The sequence below is a fragment of the Equus quagga genome, chromosome 15 (assembly GCF_021613505.1).
Source record: "Equus quagga isolate Etosha38 chromosome 15, UCLA_HA_Equagga_1.0, whole genome shotgun sequence".
NCBI classification, from domain to species: Eukaryota; Metazoa; Chordata; class Mammalia; order Perissodactyla; family Equidae; genus Equus; species Equus quagga.
In genome coordinates, this window is record NC_060281.1 from 21,825,532 (window position 1) to 21,840,917 (window position 15,386).

At 54.6% G+C, this 15,386-nt stretch overlaps 1 protein-coding gene across 1 annotated transcript; it reads right to left on the bottom strand.

Moving 5' to 3' along the window:
• Window positions 1–570: 570 nt before the first annotated feature.
• SLC22A7 (solute carrier family 22 member 7) lies at window positions 571–6,056 on the bottom strand. The gene is made up of 10 exons (XM_046640599.1): window positions 5,664–6,056; window positions 4,918–5,021; window positions 4,631–4,785; window positions 4,342–4,510; window positions 3,460–3,583; window positions 3,042–3,151; window positions 2,323–2,537; window positions 2,011–2,119; window positions 1,071–1,279; window positions 571–646 (listed from the first exon to the last, which is right to left on the bottom strand). The coding sequence occupies exons 1-10, from the start codon at window positions 6,054–6,056 to the stop codon at window positions 594–596; spliced, it is 1,641 nt and encodes a 546-aa protein (XP_046496555.1). The 3' UTR covers window positions 571–593.
• Window positions 6,057–15,386: the final 9,330 nt, after the last annotated feature.

Below are 15,386 nucleotides of genomic sequence, written 5' to 3' on the forward strand. Positions count from 1 at the left end.
TCTGTTCTCCTGGTCCCCTGGCCCTGGCCAGCCCCCAGCACCACACAGTAGACAGCATGCCCACCAGCCCTGTTGGTACCAGAAGTCATCAGAGAAGAGTCTCTTCTTTAGCACCATGTCTAGAAGAAGCACCTTATTTAGCATCTCATTTGAGCATAACAACAGATAGATCGTGTGGTGAGGTCTGCTAAGAGGCTTCATTATCCATTTGAGAGATGAACAGACTGAGACCCAGAAAGGGAAAGCCACATGCCCAAGGTTACACAGCAAATCAGTGGGAAAGCTAGGATCAGAACCCAGGACCAAACTCAGTGGCTTCCCATCGAGGGCTCATCCCACAGCTCCTCACTGCTGCCCCAACCCAAGGGGCACCTTTATTTACAGAATGCCCCCAGCCATGAGAGGGGTGCCAGAATTCTCCAGCAGCCCACTGCATCCTGGGAAGTCACCCTCTTGCTAGAGGCCAAATAGTCAAGGCTGGATGAGCACAGAGAGGCGGCACTGGTGGCAACTCCAGCTCTGGGCAGGCCTGCCCTTCTGCTCTCCCAGCCCCTGCTGCAGAACTTCTGTGGAGGGCCTGCCCCTGAGAGCACTCAGTCCTGGACCTGTTTCCTGGACATCTCTTCCTCCTGAAGGCTGGACGGCACTGGGGAGGAAGGAGTCATGAGCAATGGTGGGCTTTAGCCCCTGAGCCTACCACCCCAGCCTGCCATATCAGGGCTGGCCTAGAGGTCTCCCCAACTCCTGGTATGCAAACATGTGCACTCCCACAAGTGACTCCCATGCATGCCTGTGCACATCCCTGATGTGGAAGCATACCTGAGTGTGCATACATCCACCTTCTCCTGGACAGTCTTGGGCACTTGTGTACACGCACACACTCACGGGCTCATGTACACTTTTATACATGCAGTTTACATACCTCTGGTCATGCACACTTGCTTACATGGACCAGATACACACACACAGACATTTCTTCCTCTCTGAATCCTACCTAATGTGTCAGGTATCTGAGCACCCATACCCACATGCATGTGCTCATACTGACACAGACACAGTCCTGTGCACACACCTCTTCCTCTCCACGTCCTGGATGGTCTCTGGCAGCTGTGCCTGCCTTGTCTCTGGCAGCAAGAGGGCAGTGCAGGCAGCCAGCAGGGCGATGCCCCCATAAGCAAGCTTGGGCAGTGGCAGCCATACTTCGTCCAGCAAGGCTGCCAGTGGGGCCAGAGAGCCCCCCAGCCGGCCCACCAGTGCAGTCAGCCCCAACCCTGTCTGTCTGTTCAGAGAGAGAGGATGGGGGAGAGGGTTGGTGCTCACAACTACCTGGGGTCCTGCCTCACAGGGTTCCCCTCCTGGGCTGGCCGACTCTGGTACCCCCTTCTCCCCAGATGGCCAAGAAAGCTGGGACTTCTTTCATGGGGTTTCCCATCCACTGCAGGCCAGGGGCCCCCGAGCCAGCACCCACCAGAGGATGGGACCCCCAATCTGATAGAGTACCAGTTAACTACCACTGAAGGAAAAGAAAAGTCACCAGAAAGGGGACAGAGCAGTGTGGAAGGAAGAGGGTCAGCAGCTCATACAGGAGGAGGCTCAAGGCTTTCTAACATACCCAGCTGCCTAAAAGTCTCCTCCCCACCTGCCAACAGCTAGCTGAAAGGGTCCCGGGCCTTATTTTCAGAGACGACCCCAAAGGGCAGCTCTGCCTGGGCGGTGGCGAATGGGATGAGATGGGCAGATGTGGCTTTTTGTGACTGTTTTCTTTTACAGGAGGCCCAGAAAGGTTGTCTGACCTCGTTCAGGGTCACTTAGTAAGCAAATATAAAATGCCCCGCCTTCTCCCAGACTTAGGTAAACACAGACAGCTGATTAGCTCTGTATTCCGGGTGCGGCGCAAGGAACGGGTGAGAGGGACTCGGGTGCAGCCTGTGTATGTGGGGGTGTTGGTGAGAGATGTGACTAACAAGCCCTCCCCCAAGGTGGGTTGCCTGAGACCCAGGCTCCCCTCACCTGAGCACAGTAGGGTACAACTCCGACGTGAACAGGTAGGCAGTGGTGAAGGCACCTTCAGAAAAACCTTTCCCCATCACCGCCAGGGCGACGCCCCAGGACCCCACCTCTGGAGAAAAAGGGGTTGAAGCAGTCAGCAGCCCCGGAGGAGAGGGCGGGCTCCCGGGATAGAAGGTGGAGCCTCCGGAGAGGGCAGAACTTAGCTGGCCCCCGAGTAGGGGCTTCCGGGAGAGGGCGGGGCTCTTGGCCAGGAGGCGGGGCCTCGTGGAGTGGGCGGGGCCTCGTGGAGTGGGCGGGGCCTCCGGGGCTCACCCGAGGGCACGAGCAGTCCGAGGCCCAAGGCGAGCGCGGAGCCCAGCAGCATCCCGGCCTGCGTGAGGCGGCGTCCCACGTGGCGCACCAACACGTAGACTAGCAGCTTGGCGGGCAGCTCCACGACTCCGAACAGCAACTGCGTGTGGTACACGTTCAGCCCCAGCCCGGACACGTCCAGGCTCAGGCCGTAATAGGAGAAGTTCACTCCAAACCTGAGGGGGATCACGATGCCACTCAGGGGCTCTCCTTCCCACCCCTCCTCGTCCTCTCTTCTCAGGGAGCCTTGGCCTTTTAGACGGACCACCTCCCCCCGCTTCAGAGCCCGCTGCCCACGACCTTCCCTGTCCCCATCGTCCCCTGCGCATGTGCAGCTCGTGCCAGTGGCCAGAACGCCTTTACCTAATCTTCACAGCAACCCTGTGAGAGAGGAACTAGCAGCGTTCCGCTTTACAGAAGGGGCACTGAGGCTCAGTGTTAAGTGCCCTGGCCAACGTCTCACACTAAGGAAGTGGCAGAGCCTGAATTCTAACCCACGCGTCTCTGATGCCTGCTCCATCCGCTGACCTTCCAGAGCCCCATCTCCCCAGAGGCTGATCCTTGGCCCTCCACAGTTACAGTCACTGTCCCTCATCCTCTCACACGCAGCATGGTCCTGGAGTCTGCCCCTCCCTCTGCCCACCCTCACCCGGCCAGGCCCAGGCCAACCCCCTCCTCACCACATCACCATGCAGCACAGTGAGATGTATCGGAGCCGTGGTGTCCGGAACAGGTCTAGGTACGAGGGTCTTCGGACCCCCCGCTCCCCAGCGGCCACTTTGCTCAGGGCCTGGTCAAGGAGGAAGAGAGTTTGTGACATTGGTGTTGCCTGTGAGGCCTTAGCAAAGGCACATTGCTTTCTCTGGGTCTTTATTCCTCCCTTCTGCAGTAGCGGGGGTGGGGATGCACATGGGAGCTTGAGTAGGGTGGGCCCTGAGTCAAAGGTGCACCCCACCAGAGCCAAGTAGGACATCCTGAAGAGTTTGGAACCCTCCACTGGGGGCCGGGAGCTTTTCCTGCACACACAGTGGGCCCAGGAAGGGGACACTTGACACAGGCCACACACACACATGCACACATGCACACATTCACCCTCACCTCCTGGCTCAGGCCGTCCTCACTCAGGGGCCGCCCATTGAGCCTGGCACATCGGACCAGGTACACGTGGGCCTCCGCCACACGGCCTTGGGTCAGAAGCCAGCGTGCAGACTCAGGCACCCACCTGGGGGACAGCAGGAGGTCCTTCAGTCAGAGTCAGCACCCTAAGCCACATCTCCTTCCTGGGCACAGCACAGGCTGTCAACCTCCAGGCTCTTGCTCTTGCAGTCCCCTCAGCCTAGAATGTCTTCTCCTTCCTAAGCCCTCCTCACCTGATGAACTTTCATTCATCTTTTAAGGCCCAATTTAAAAGCCACCTCTTCCCACACTTCCTTGCCCAGGCCTAGGCTCCCACAGCCTAGGAGTCCCTTCTCTGCTCAGCTGAATTGGTCTCACCTGTAAGACTTCAGTCCCCAGCACCAGTCCCCCACTTCCCCCACAGGTGACAGGAAGGCATAGGATGAGGAGGGACAGACATACAGACATACCCAGAGGGATGATCCAAAGCCAGTTCATTTTGGGGAAGCAGTGAAATGCCCACCCTGCCTGGCCTCCCATTCTCTGCTTGGACTCCTACCCCGTGGGGCCCTGCCCCTGTCCCCCCCTCCAGGGTGTAGGACTCAGTTTGTGCTTGGCTCTGTCTCTCCATCTCTGTCTCTCTGTATTTTGTTCTCTGTTTCTCTACTTCTCGTGTCCAGCGCCATCTTTTTTGTATTGATCTCTGTCTCTATCTTTCTCTCTCTGTCTCTTGCCATCTCTTGGTCATTGACTGTTTCTCTTTCTCTTTGTCTCTCAGTCTCTCTGTCTTTAAATCTCAGCCTCTGATTAATTCTGTCTCTGGCTTGCTGTATCTCCCACTCCGCAGCTGCCCACGGGCCTCACCAGAGGCTGATGATGCCTAGGGCACAAGGCAGGGTGACAGCCAGCAGAAGCCATCGCCAGTCCCGTATCAGGTACCCGACCAGTGCTAGCAGCATCATGCCCCCTGTCCAGAAGGTGCTGCTCAGGACACCTGCCACAGTGCGGTGTCTGACGTCCAGCCACTCCAACTCTGGGCCCAGGGCAGAGGCCAGAGAGAGGAAGACAGTTAGCAAGGGCCAGATGGGTTTAGCGTCACCCTTGACAACTGCCTCCCTCCATCCTCTAGGCTCCGCCCATCCGCCTGCCTCACCAAGTGGCATCACGATGATAGTGAAGCCAGCCAAGGCTACACCAGTGAGGGTGCGGGTGATGGCAAACATGATGTAGCTGACCGAGGCTGCAGATGCCAGGCCCAGCACCAGGACACTCACATAGGCCACCAGCAGCAGACGGCGCCTCCCAAACCTGCAGAGGGGTCATGCAAGGTCAGCTCCCTGTAGAGGGGAGATCCCAAGACAGGTAGACTAGGCCCATACCCCAGCTAGTTGGAGAGGATTCCCCACCTCACTCCCTTATTGGCCGCCCACCTCACCCCACCTGTCGGACAGGTATCCGAAGGCCACGGCCCCCACCAGCACACCAGCGAAGAAGAAGGTGGAAGCGGCTCTGTTCAGGCCTTTCTGCTCACACACCAGGTCCCACTGCAAGGACAGGCAGGGAGGGGCCTCCCATGGGCACAGGCCCCTCTCCAGCTGGCACCAACCCCTCCTCTCCAGGCCCTGGGGCCTCCTGAGGTCAACTGTGCCATCCTGGTACTTCTATGTCAGACAATAAACCCCCAACTATTCACCCCAGCCTGGGGCGGGGGGGACTTTGCCCCTCGTCAAGCTGCAGCCTCAACTTCTTCCCATAGAAGATGTTGACTGTGACAACAGGGGTCCTGATCCTCCCCAGATACTCTGCCCCCACCTGCACTCACCTCCAGATGGATTATGGAAATCCCCGATCTCAGCCGAAAAGAAGGAGGAAGAGAAGGAGGCCTTTATCGTTTCTCCACCTCTTACTGCAGAAATACCCTTCTTTTCTCTCTGCCCCAAATCCCTGGAGCCACCTTAGCCCTCCCCCGCCGTAATCACCTCCCAATTGATGGTGGCAGCTCCCTGAATGGAATCCTTACTTAAAGCCAGGAGCTAAGCTCAGTGCTCTAAATTCATAGACTCCATCTACAGATGGGTAAACCGAGACTCTAAGAGTTAAAGTAACCTGTCTAGTGCCCACATAGTAACCACCCAAGGCAGTGGCAGGCCTGTCCCACTCACGTGTCCCCCAACCTCCCAGGGTACCTCTGTTGCAATGGTGGAGGAGAACTCTGAGCGGTCGTACTCCCAGCCCTGAGGGCAGGGCACTGTGGAGGGCTCACCCTCCAGCTCCCCAGGGCTCTGCCCCTCTCCCTCCAACGTGGTGTTGGGGAGGGCCTGGGGGTGGGTGAAGCGGAGGCAGGAGCTGAGTGTGCCATCAGGTTCCCGGGGCAGGTGAGCCTCCAGCCACAAGTCCTGGTGGCTGAAGTTGGCAGGGGCGCCAGGCAGGGCACAGCGGTGGGCAGGCACAGCAGCCAGGAAGATGGGCAGGAGGAAGTGCAGGGGCAGCAGCATGCGGGGTAGGGCCAGCAGTGCCACATTCCGCAGCTGGAAGGGCCCAAAGCCGCCCACCTCTTCTAGCAGCTCCTCGAATCCCATGCTGCCCACCCACCAAAGGTCCCCAGCACGGACTCCCTCTGTAGTGCCCAGCACAGCTCAGCCCACCCACCGCTTGGACCCTTGGACTCTGGAGGTGGGAGTGGATAGACTGATGAGTGGAGAGCCTACAGCCAGAATCCAGCCCTCAGGGGCTGGCCCAGGACTGGGCCGTCCCCAGCTACCCAGGTCTCCAGAGATCCCTGTCTGTCTGGCCCAGTACCTGGGGGGAGGGGCTGCCATCCATTCAAAGGTCACTGACTCTGTCATTCTGGGACTTACATCATGTGCTCAGGGACCAAGTCGGGTAGCCTCAGGCTGCCATGTGGGGTAGCTGGGTGTGAAGGAGGTGAGTCCTAGCCTTTTGATCAGCAGACCTCCAAGGGTTCCTAAGAGGTGGAATACCCAGGGCCTGGTGCCAGCTCCCCTTGGATGCCCTTTGTCCTGTGAAGTCCTGGGTCAGCCTATTTGCAGCCACAGCCTGGCCGGCAGCCCAGAATTCAAGACTGAGGGCCAGGCCCTCACCAGGTGAAGGGTTCTTTCTACTGAGCCACGAGGCCTCCCTGTAACCCTAGGCCCCCACCTGGAGCTTATTTCCTGGCCTGAGACACACCTGGATCCGCACTGGGCAGCCTGGCCAATCGAGGGATCCCAGACCCATCACCCTCCCACTTGTGCACTCAGGGACCTTCCCATTTGCAAAGTCCCTCCTGCCTGCACCCTGCCCCTGTTTTCAGGAGCTTCCCAGATTACCCCTGGTGGGGACTGGGGAAGGAAGGGGTTTGCCAATTCCTGCTTTAGGTACCTACAATGCCTAAGACTCAGGATTTGTTTGACCTTCCCCACTCCATTCTCATTCATGGCCCGTGCAGCCAAAGCACAGTGGAAGCCAGCAATGTCAAGTTTATTCTGATCTGATTCTGCAAACGCTCGGGTGGCGGAGCTGGGAGGTTGCCAAATTGTGTTCCAAGGGCTCCCGATTTCTAAGCAAATAGGCATCTAAAGGGCCCAGACTAAAAAAATAGTTTTAAAAACAACTAATTTAATCTAGCTTTTGTTTTGAACAGAGAAGGAAGTGGTGGAAGGAAGGGCATGTCTAGCTGGGGCACCCAGGGACTCAGGAGCGAGCTGAAGACAGGCCCAGGACCCCTGACTTAACAGCCCAGGGCTTTGACCCAAGCTGCAGAGCTGGAGATGTTCCAGTCTGCATGAGGCTGGGCTCCCTGAGAAAGCTCTGGACAAGGAGCTGAATCAGGGACATGGTGTGTGTTAATGGTGGTGCTAATAGGCGTGAGAGTGAGGGCAGTGATTTGCTGGTGGTGACAGGAGGTGATAATATAAGAGATATTTGTTGAATCTCTAGTGCAACCTAAGCATTCTGTAGGGTACGAAGTCCCTGCCCGCAGTGAGCGTACAGTCTAACAGGACAGTAAGAACAAGTCACACAAAACCTTCCTGCCTTCCTTCTCTCCGCTGTCACCCACTCTCCACGCACCACCACAGTGAGCATTTTAAAACTCAAATCTGACAGGGTAATGTCTCTGTCGAAAACCCTTTACCAGTGACCACCGCTAGAGGGTGGAAGTCCAGCTCCCTAGCTTGGCTCCTCTCCCACAGCCTGACCCCAGCCCCATCTCACCATGCCCCCTTCCCTCAGTTCCCTAAACACACCAGCCTGTTGACACCTCATATGTCCGTGCAGTCCCTGGGGCAGCACTGAGCTCCCTCTTATTCACCTGGTGGATGCCCAAGCTGCCCTGGAGATCAGCTTAAGGGTGAGACAACTCCTGTCCCCCTTGCCCTCACCCACGTGTCACCCCCACGCTGTTGGTTCCTCCCTCATTTAGTACTATGTAATCATATTAGTACATAAAAATATAAAATACCATAACCCTTTGCAGCCATCTCATCTCCATGGTCCATCCAGCAGCTCCACGGGGAAAGACTCTGAGGTTTTTCTACAGCCAGAAAGAACACCCAATGAGGCCAACCCCTGGCATCGGCTTGTAGTACCTTTGTTTTCATAATGCGAATTTTTGTCCTGCCTTAACATGAGAAATAGCTGACAGTCATATAGTGGTCACCTCTCCCTCTTTGCATTGGCTCCTAGGAAACTCAGATCTAAATCTGCAGCCTCTTTCTACAGAGAGTAATTTGGCCTTGACTGTACCCCTAGCTTCATCTTATTCCCTGGCTCCACCCCATATGGCGGCTCTCCTCTTTGATGTCATCAAGGAATGGTGGCAATAATGACCATGATGTTTGGAGGCAGATGATGGAGCTGGACAGGGAAGGTATGAAATGCCAAGAGTCTAACCAGAGGGCAGATCAGCTCTGAATCCCAGTTAAGAGCTGGTTTTGATTGAATTTTTAACCATCCCCATCCCCTTCCAACCTGGGAATCCAAACCTGAGCTCAGAGGCCAAGATGGAAGAGACCTTCGTTTATACAAGACTAGACGGGAAGGAGTCTTGTGCACTGGAGAACTAACAACTCCTTAGTTGAAATTATTGCTAGACATATTGGAGGATTTGGGGAAGAATAAGTTCCTAGGATAAATAACTCCCTTGCAATGGGGACTTCTCACAATTTAGGACTTCTCACACTTTAGGACTTCTTACTCTTTTTTTTTTTTTTTTTTTAAGATTTTATTTTTTCCCTTTTTCTCCCCAAAGCCCCCCGGTACATAGTTGTATATTCTTTGTTGTGGGTCCTTCTAGTTGTGGCATGTGGGACGCTGCCTCAGCGTGGTCTGATGAGCAGTGCCATGTCCTCGCCCAGGATTCGAACCAACGAAACACTGGGCCGCCTGCAGCGGAGCGCGCGAACTTAACCACTCGGCCACGGGGCCAGCCCCTAGGACTTCTTACTCTTTTGCCCCTCTCTGCATTGAGTGACCTCCCCATCTTAGTTGGGGCTTCACTGACCATTAGCCATTGCTACAACCCATGAAATCATTTCCTACATTGATGATGCTGGTAATGACAGAATCAACTGCAGTGGTAAGTATGGTGTTGCGATAGTGTAATAATGATGGAGGTGGGAATACTGATGGTAAAAGTGATGGGAATTGGGGTAATTGGAGGGATGAGGGGTATGGGGCTAGGGATTGAGGTAATAGTGATGTGGTTATGACAGCAGTGGTAGTGATGAGGATTATGTGGTAGATGATACTGATGGTGGTAGTAATGGTGAGGATGGTGATAGAGATGGTGATGATGGTGGTGGTGATGACAGTGATAAGGGTGGTGATGGTGGTAGTGGGAGTGGTCACAGTGGGAGTGGTGATAATGGTGATGATGATAATAGTCATAATGGTGGTGGTGGTAGTCATGACGAAGATGTCTAAGTTCCCTGAGAGCAGGAATCTTGTCTCTCTTGTTAATCATTATGTCATCAGAGCCTGGTTTGGGAGGAGGCTATCTGTGATTTGAGTGATGATGGTGCTGGTAATGGTGGGTATCAGTGTGGAGGTGGTTAAATAGATTATGGAACACTCATGCCATGGACTAAGTCGCCATTAAAAAGAACGTGAGGGGCCAGCCTCATGGCCAAGTGGTTAAGTTCGCGCACTCTGCTTCAGTGGCCCAGAGTGTCGCCGGTTTGGATCCTCGGCACAGACATGACACCGCTCATCAAGCCATGCTGAGGTGGCATCCCACATGCCACAACTAGAAGGACCCACAGCTAAGAATATACAGCTGTGTACCGGGGGACTTTGGGGAGAAAAAGGAAAAATAAAAAATCTTAAAAAAAAAAAAAAGAACGTGAGGATGCTCATACATTACTGGTGGGAATGTAAAACGGTGTAGCCACTGTGGAAAAGTTTGGTAATTCCTCAAAATGTTAAACATAGAGTTACCACATGACCCAGCAATTCCACTTCTAGGTATATACCCAAGAGAAATCAAAGCATATGTCCACACAAACACTTGTAAAGATGTTCATAACAGCATTATTCATAATAGCCAAAAAGCAGCAACAACCCAAAGTCCATCAACTGATGAATAGATAAACAAAATCTGGCCTTTGCACACAGTGGATTACTATTCAGCCATAAAAAGGAATGAAATACTGATAAATATTACAAAATGGATGAACCTGGAAAACATGCTAAGTGAAAGAAGGCAGTCACAAAGAGCCACAGATCATATGATTCCAATCACAGGAAATGTCCAAAATAGGCAAATCTGTCTAGAAACAGAAAGTAGATTAGTGATTGCCTGGGGCGGGAGGGGGTGGGTAAGTGGGAGCGACTGCTCATGGGTATGGAGTTTCTTTTTGGGGTGATGAGAAGGTACTAAAATTGATCATGGTGATGGTTGCACAACTCTATGAATATAATAAAAACGAGGAAGGTCTGTGTTTTAAGACACATTTGTTGGGCATAAAAATCACGTTTCAGAATAGTAGATAATGATAAGCTCCTCTGTTTATAAGAAATATATATAGAGAGAGAGAGTGCTATTATTATAAACATAAAGAAGAAGGCCGGGGCCGGCCCCATGGCTGAGCGCTTAAGTTCTCAGCTCCGCCTTGGCGGCCCAGGGTTTCGCCGGTTCGGATCCTGGGCGCCAACATGGCACCGCTCATCAGGCCACGCTGAGGTGGCGTCCCACATGCCACAACTAGAAGGACCCACAACTAATATATACAACTATGTACTGGCGGGATTTGGGGAGAAAAGGCAGGAAAAAAAAAAAAGAAGAAGAAGAAGAAGAAGAAGGCCAGAAATGGTACACACCAAGCCATTCCCAGGGGTCACCTCTAGATGGTCAGATTTGTGCATGGGCGGCTTTCATCTTTTACTTTTACAAATGCTTTTAGCATTTGCCTTTTTGTTACAAATACGACTTGCCTTTGACATTTTCAAACAAGGAGGAGGGTGAAAGCATGTGGGGGCCCCACTGAAGCCTGGTGAATCAGGCACTAGAGCCCCCTGGCATCCTCGTCAGAGGAAAGCGGGTCCCAGGGAGGCCATGGTGGGGAACAGGAGAACACAGGTTCCAGGATGTCAGAGCTGCGTCCCACGGGTCTTCTCGGAAGGAGAGCAGGACTTTGGAACCTCGACCCTTTTCCCTCTGATTCCAGGCAGGGCCAGGAGCCTGCCCGGGGACAGAAATTGTTTATATTGCCTAGGTGAAAGATTCCCACCTAGTGAACCCAGAGTCCAAAATGCAAAAGACAGGCAAGTTCACTACAGCAAGGTCTCCCGTCCCCCGGCTCTCCTCCCCAGAGCCACCGGAGACCTCGAACGCATCTAAACAGGCCCGCATGCCACACACGGCTCTTGTACTTAGTCTTAGTCTTGGAGACCCATCCACAAGTGTATATGAAGGGCCACCTTCTTCACCGCAGAGCCTCACAGTTCTCTATGGGGGGATCCCCATCACAAGTGCAACCGTGCTCTGCTAATCAACCCCAACTAATGGACACTGAGATTGCTTCTGAACCTTTGCTTTTCCAGGTCCAGTCTCTTAGCCAAACCACTGGGATCAGACTTCTTTTAGGATTCAGATTTTACACATATGTGTGCATGTACATCTAAAGGCAATTCAGTGTATGTTCCAGATATTATGAAACACCCTAATAGGATCTAAGGCAGCACCCCATAATCAAACACATTAACATTTCCACTGCAGGGGCTGGCCTGGTGGTGCAACGGTTAAGTGTGCACGTTCCGATTCTTGGTGGCCCGGAGTTCACCGGTTCGGATCCCGGGTGCGCACATGGCACTGTTTGGCAAGCCATGCTGTGGTAGGCGTCCCACATATAAAGTAGAGAAAGATGGGCACGGATGTGAGCTCAGGGCCAGTCTTCCTCAGCAAAAACAGGAGGATTGGCAGCAGTTAGCTCAGGGCTAATCTTCCTCAAAAAAAAAAAAAATTTCCACTGCAAACATGTATGGTAAGTGGAATTAATAAAGACTATAAATGATCTTGTCAGATTTTGATACCAAATGAGTTTGTGCCAATCTAATGGAAAAACTCCGTTTTCAGAATTTTTGGGGTTTCAGAATTGTAGATGAGGCTGTGCAAAGAATGCTGCAATAAATAACTTTGAACACATATAATTTTGCAAGTTTACACAAATATCCATAGGATACATTTCAAGAAGTGGAGACGCTGGGTCACAGGCGATGCTCATTTATGATTTTCATAGATTTTGCTAGAATAATGACCATCGTTCTTCCTCGCCTGTGAGTTGCTGTACTTTATGGTTTTCTAAACACTCTCACTTTTGTCAGTTAAGCTCGAGGCAATGAAAATTCTTCCATCTCCCTCTCTGCACAAAGCTAGACTTGGAGTCTCTGGCCCCAGGGAGAGGCAGCCGGGGGGAGGTGAGAGCACACGAGCTTTGCTCTCAGACACGGCAGGCAGCCCCTTCCACCGACATCACCCTGAAGAAGTTACCTGTACCTGTCCTGAGCTTCTGTTTCCTGCCTGTAGAGACAATCTGCCTCCATGACAGTCCCTCCTCACTTGCCCACCAGCCTACACTCTTCTCTCCTGCCCACCCCCAGCCCCCGGGCCTAGGTTTTGCCCTCTTCTGCAAAGGAAGAAGAGTCCAGGCCAACAGAAAGAAAGGTCCACAGGCTTTTTAATGGTGTGATGGCTACTTCCCTTCTGAGACCCAATCTAATCATGACAGCGGCTTCCAGATGTTGGGGTGGGGGTGGACAGGTACAGGGTGGGCAGAGGCCATGCAGTGACTAGGAAGGGATGGGGGAAGGTGTTACATTCTGTTTGGCATGTAAACATTCTTCAGTGGCTTCCCAGGGGAGGGGAAGAGCAACTCCCTGCCCCCTACTCCATGCCCACCAGGGCTGGTCCCCGGAGCTGAGAAGACTGAGCAAGCCAGGCCCCTGTGAGGAGCTGGGAAGGGGGGAGCTCACGTGCCTGGGGCACGGCCCCTCTCCTGCATCCTCTTCGTGCACAGTGCGGCTGGGGAGGGCAGGTGTGTTCTGGGGTGAGCAGACCCGCATCTGAGCCAGTGACACAGGCTGTCTTGATGGGGAAGTGCTGGAGGGGTATGATGGTGATGGTGGTGGTGTGATGCTGTTTTATAGAGAAGGGGCTCAGACCTGGAGGGCTTGGTGAAAGGGATGGGCGCTCAAGGGAGAAGAGGCTGCAGCTGGAGTGGGGGGCACTGAGAGGTGTGGATTCCTCTGCCCTGGATCTTTCCTCGGAGGAGGAGCAGAGTCCGTCCCCTAGCCCCCTCCCACACTTGCCCCTTCTCCCTCTCCCCCCCAACCTCGATGACATTCAATAACGCAGAGGCCTGAGGTCAGTTGGGAGCCCTAGGGAGGCCTGGAATCCCAAGGGCAGACAGGGTTTTGCGTCTCTGCCCAGCTCCAGTGCTGGGTGAAGCTGCGGGGTGGGATGGGCCTGCGGCTCTCTCAGGCCGCCCCCTTTTTCCTCCCAACACCAAACCAGGGTGTTGTTGGTCCTGCGGCAGGGGTGAGGCTGGGGGCCCTACATTCACGGTTCGGTTGGCGGCAAGGAGCAGGCCCAGGATCTGGGCACCAGGGGTCATGCCCTGGTCCCCATCTGGCACGAGCTGATTGTCATTCGGAGAAGCTCTAGGTGGGAGAGAGTGGCCCCTCCTCCACCCCCTCTGCTGGACCCAGAGGGCAGTAGAGGCCTTGGGAGGGTCTCGGGTTGACAAAGAGGGCTCTGTCCAGAGAGGTTTCCTGAGTGTTCTGGGAGCTTCTGTGTCAGCGTGGGATAGACCTTGAAGGCTGTCCACCCTGGAGTCCTCCCCTGGGCTGGTCTGCAGAGAAGCCATCACCTTGGCACGGAAGCAGCTTCCCCAGCCTGCTGACTCTCCATGAGAGGCTTCAGCCGGCACCACCAGGCTGCTCCCCGGGCCAACTTCCTTGTGGGCATCCTTCTAAGCGATGGTGTTTGGATGCTGCCAGACCACTGGGGCATGCTGGGGCCTTTCTTCCTCTTCCCATGGTCATCTTGCTTTGCTCTCTGTGACCCAAGGAAGAACAGAGGGGCCAGGCCAAGGGACAGAGGCTGTGGGTGCTGAGGATGGAGAGGCCTGCAGGGGACCTGTCCTGGATAGGCAGGGTTGGCTGGATAGGACCTGTCCTGGATAGGGTTAGCTGTCACTTCTGCAGCCAGGGTACTGCTTAACCCAGACAAAGGCAGTTGAGGCTCATGATGAGGTGGGATGAGCTATGCAGGAGCAAGACCCAGGAAGAGGCCTCACATCCATTCATGGAGCAGCACAGCCCTCACCCTCTGCAGGGACAGCTCAGCTGCATGGACTGGGGTTGGGATAAGAGGGGACAGGCTGAAGGGTGAGCTGGGAGGGGAGGGGACTTGGGCTGGACCCATCACACAAGCATACAATCTGGAAGTTAGAAGGGCCTTTCTGCCTTGAGTCCAGGGGCCAGCTGTCTGTCTGCCTGCCTGTTTCTGCTCTCTCTGCCCACTGAGGGAGATAATGGTCTGATCCAGCCCACTCCCGACAGCCAGGAGGAAAGGGAGGGTGACCCAGCCAGCACTGAGTCCCTGAATCTCCAAAGGGCCAGCACAGAAGATGATAACCAGCCATTCTCCACCTCCACTGAACTCAGGAGAAAGGGAAGTTGGCTGAAACTGCAGTGGGCGGGATTGAGGTTAGATGGCAAGAAAGAATTCCTGATGGTGAGGGGTCCTGAGCACTAGATCAGGGGGCCAAGAGAGTGGGTGAAACCTTTTTTAAAACTCCCCTCCTACTTCCCACTGGGAAACATCTGCCCAGGCTGGAAGCCCACACACTCTATGGTTCCCCCTGAGGCCCCACCCAAATTTAGGGGGAGGGAGTCTTTGCACCTTAGAGGTGCAGAGAAGCACCCCCCAGGCCCACCCCACCATCACCTGCCCACTGCCTCCCACAAGGGGTGTCCAGGAAGAAGCTGACTTTGGGGCAGGTCAGACCTGCCCCCTCACACCTGAGTAGACCAATGGCCCCTAGGTCCCACTTCCCCAAGCCCAGTCTGGCAGCTGAGAAGAGGCCTTTTAGACCACGCAGCTCCCAGGAGTCTGTGGGGTTGGCCCCTAGGGGGAGGTTGGAGCCTTCACTTCTGGAATTTGAGGCTGCCTCTCTGAAAAGGGGGGGCTTTGGCTGGATGAGGGCCGGGAAGAGGGAAGGGCGCCGCAGGAGGTGTAAGCAGAGGTCCCTGGGGGAGCATGGGGAGCAGCAGAGGCCTGGTGGGGGAGCAGGGCGACCCCATTAGTAGAGTCCTCGGGGAAAAGTGGCTGAGCCTTCCCGGGGCAGAGGGTGCGTCTGTCCCACCTGAGGGGCGGCAGGGGGAGGAGAGGAGATGGGGGAGGGAGC

Excerpts from the sequence above, each read along its gene's own strand:
- SLC22A7 (XM_046640599.1), bottom strand. The coding sequence starts at position 6,056 with ATGGGATTCGAGGAGCTGCTAGAAGAGGTGGGCGGCTTTGGGCCCTTC. Across the intron at positions 5,022-5,663 it reads CCTCCACCATTGCAACAGAG|TGGGACCTGGTGTGTGAGCA; the intron begins GTACCCTGGGAG and ends CTGTCCTTGCAG. Across the intron at positions 3,584-4,341 it reads CTAGGCATCATCAGCCTCTG|GTGGGTGCCTGAGTCTGCAC; the intron begins GTGAGGCCCGTG and ends GCTGTCCCCCAG.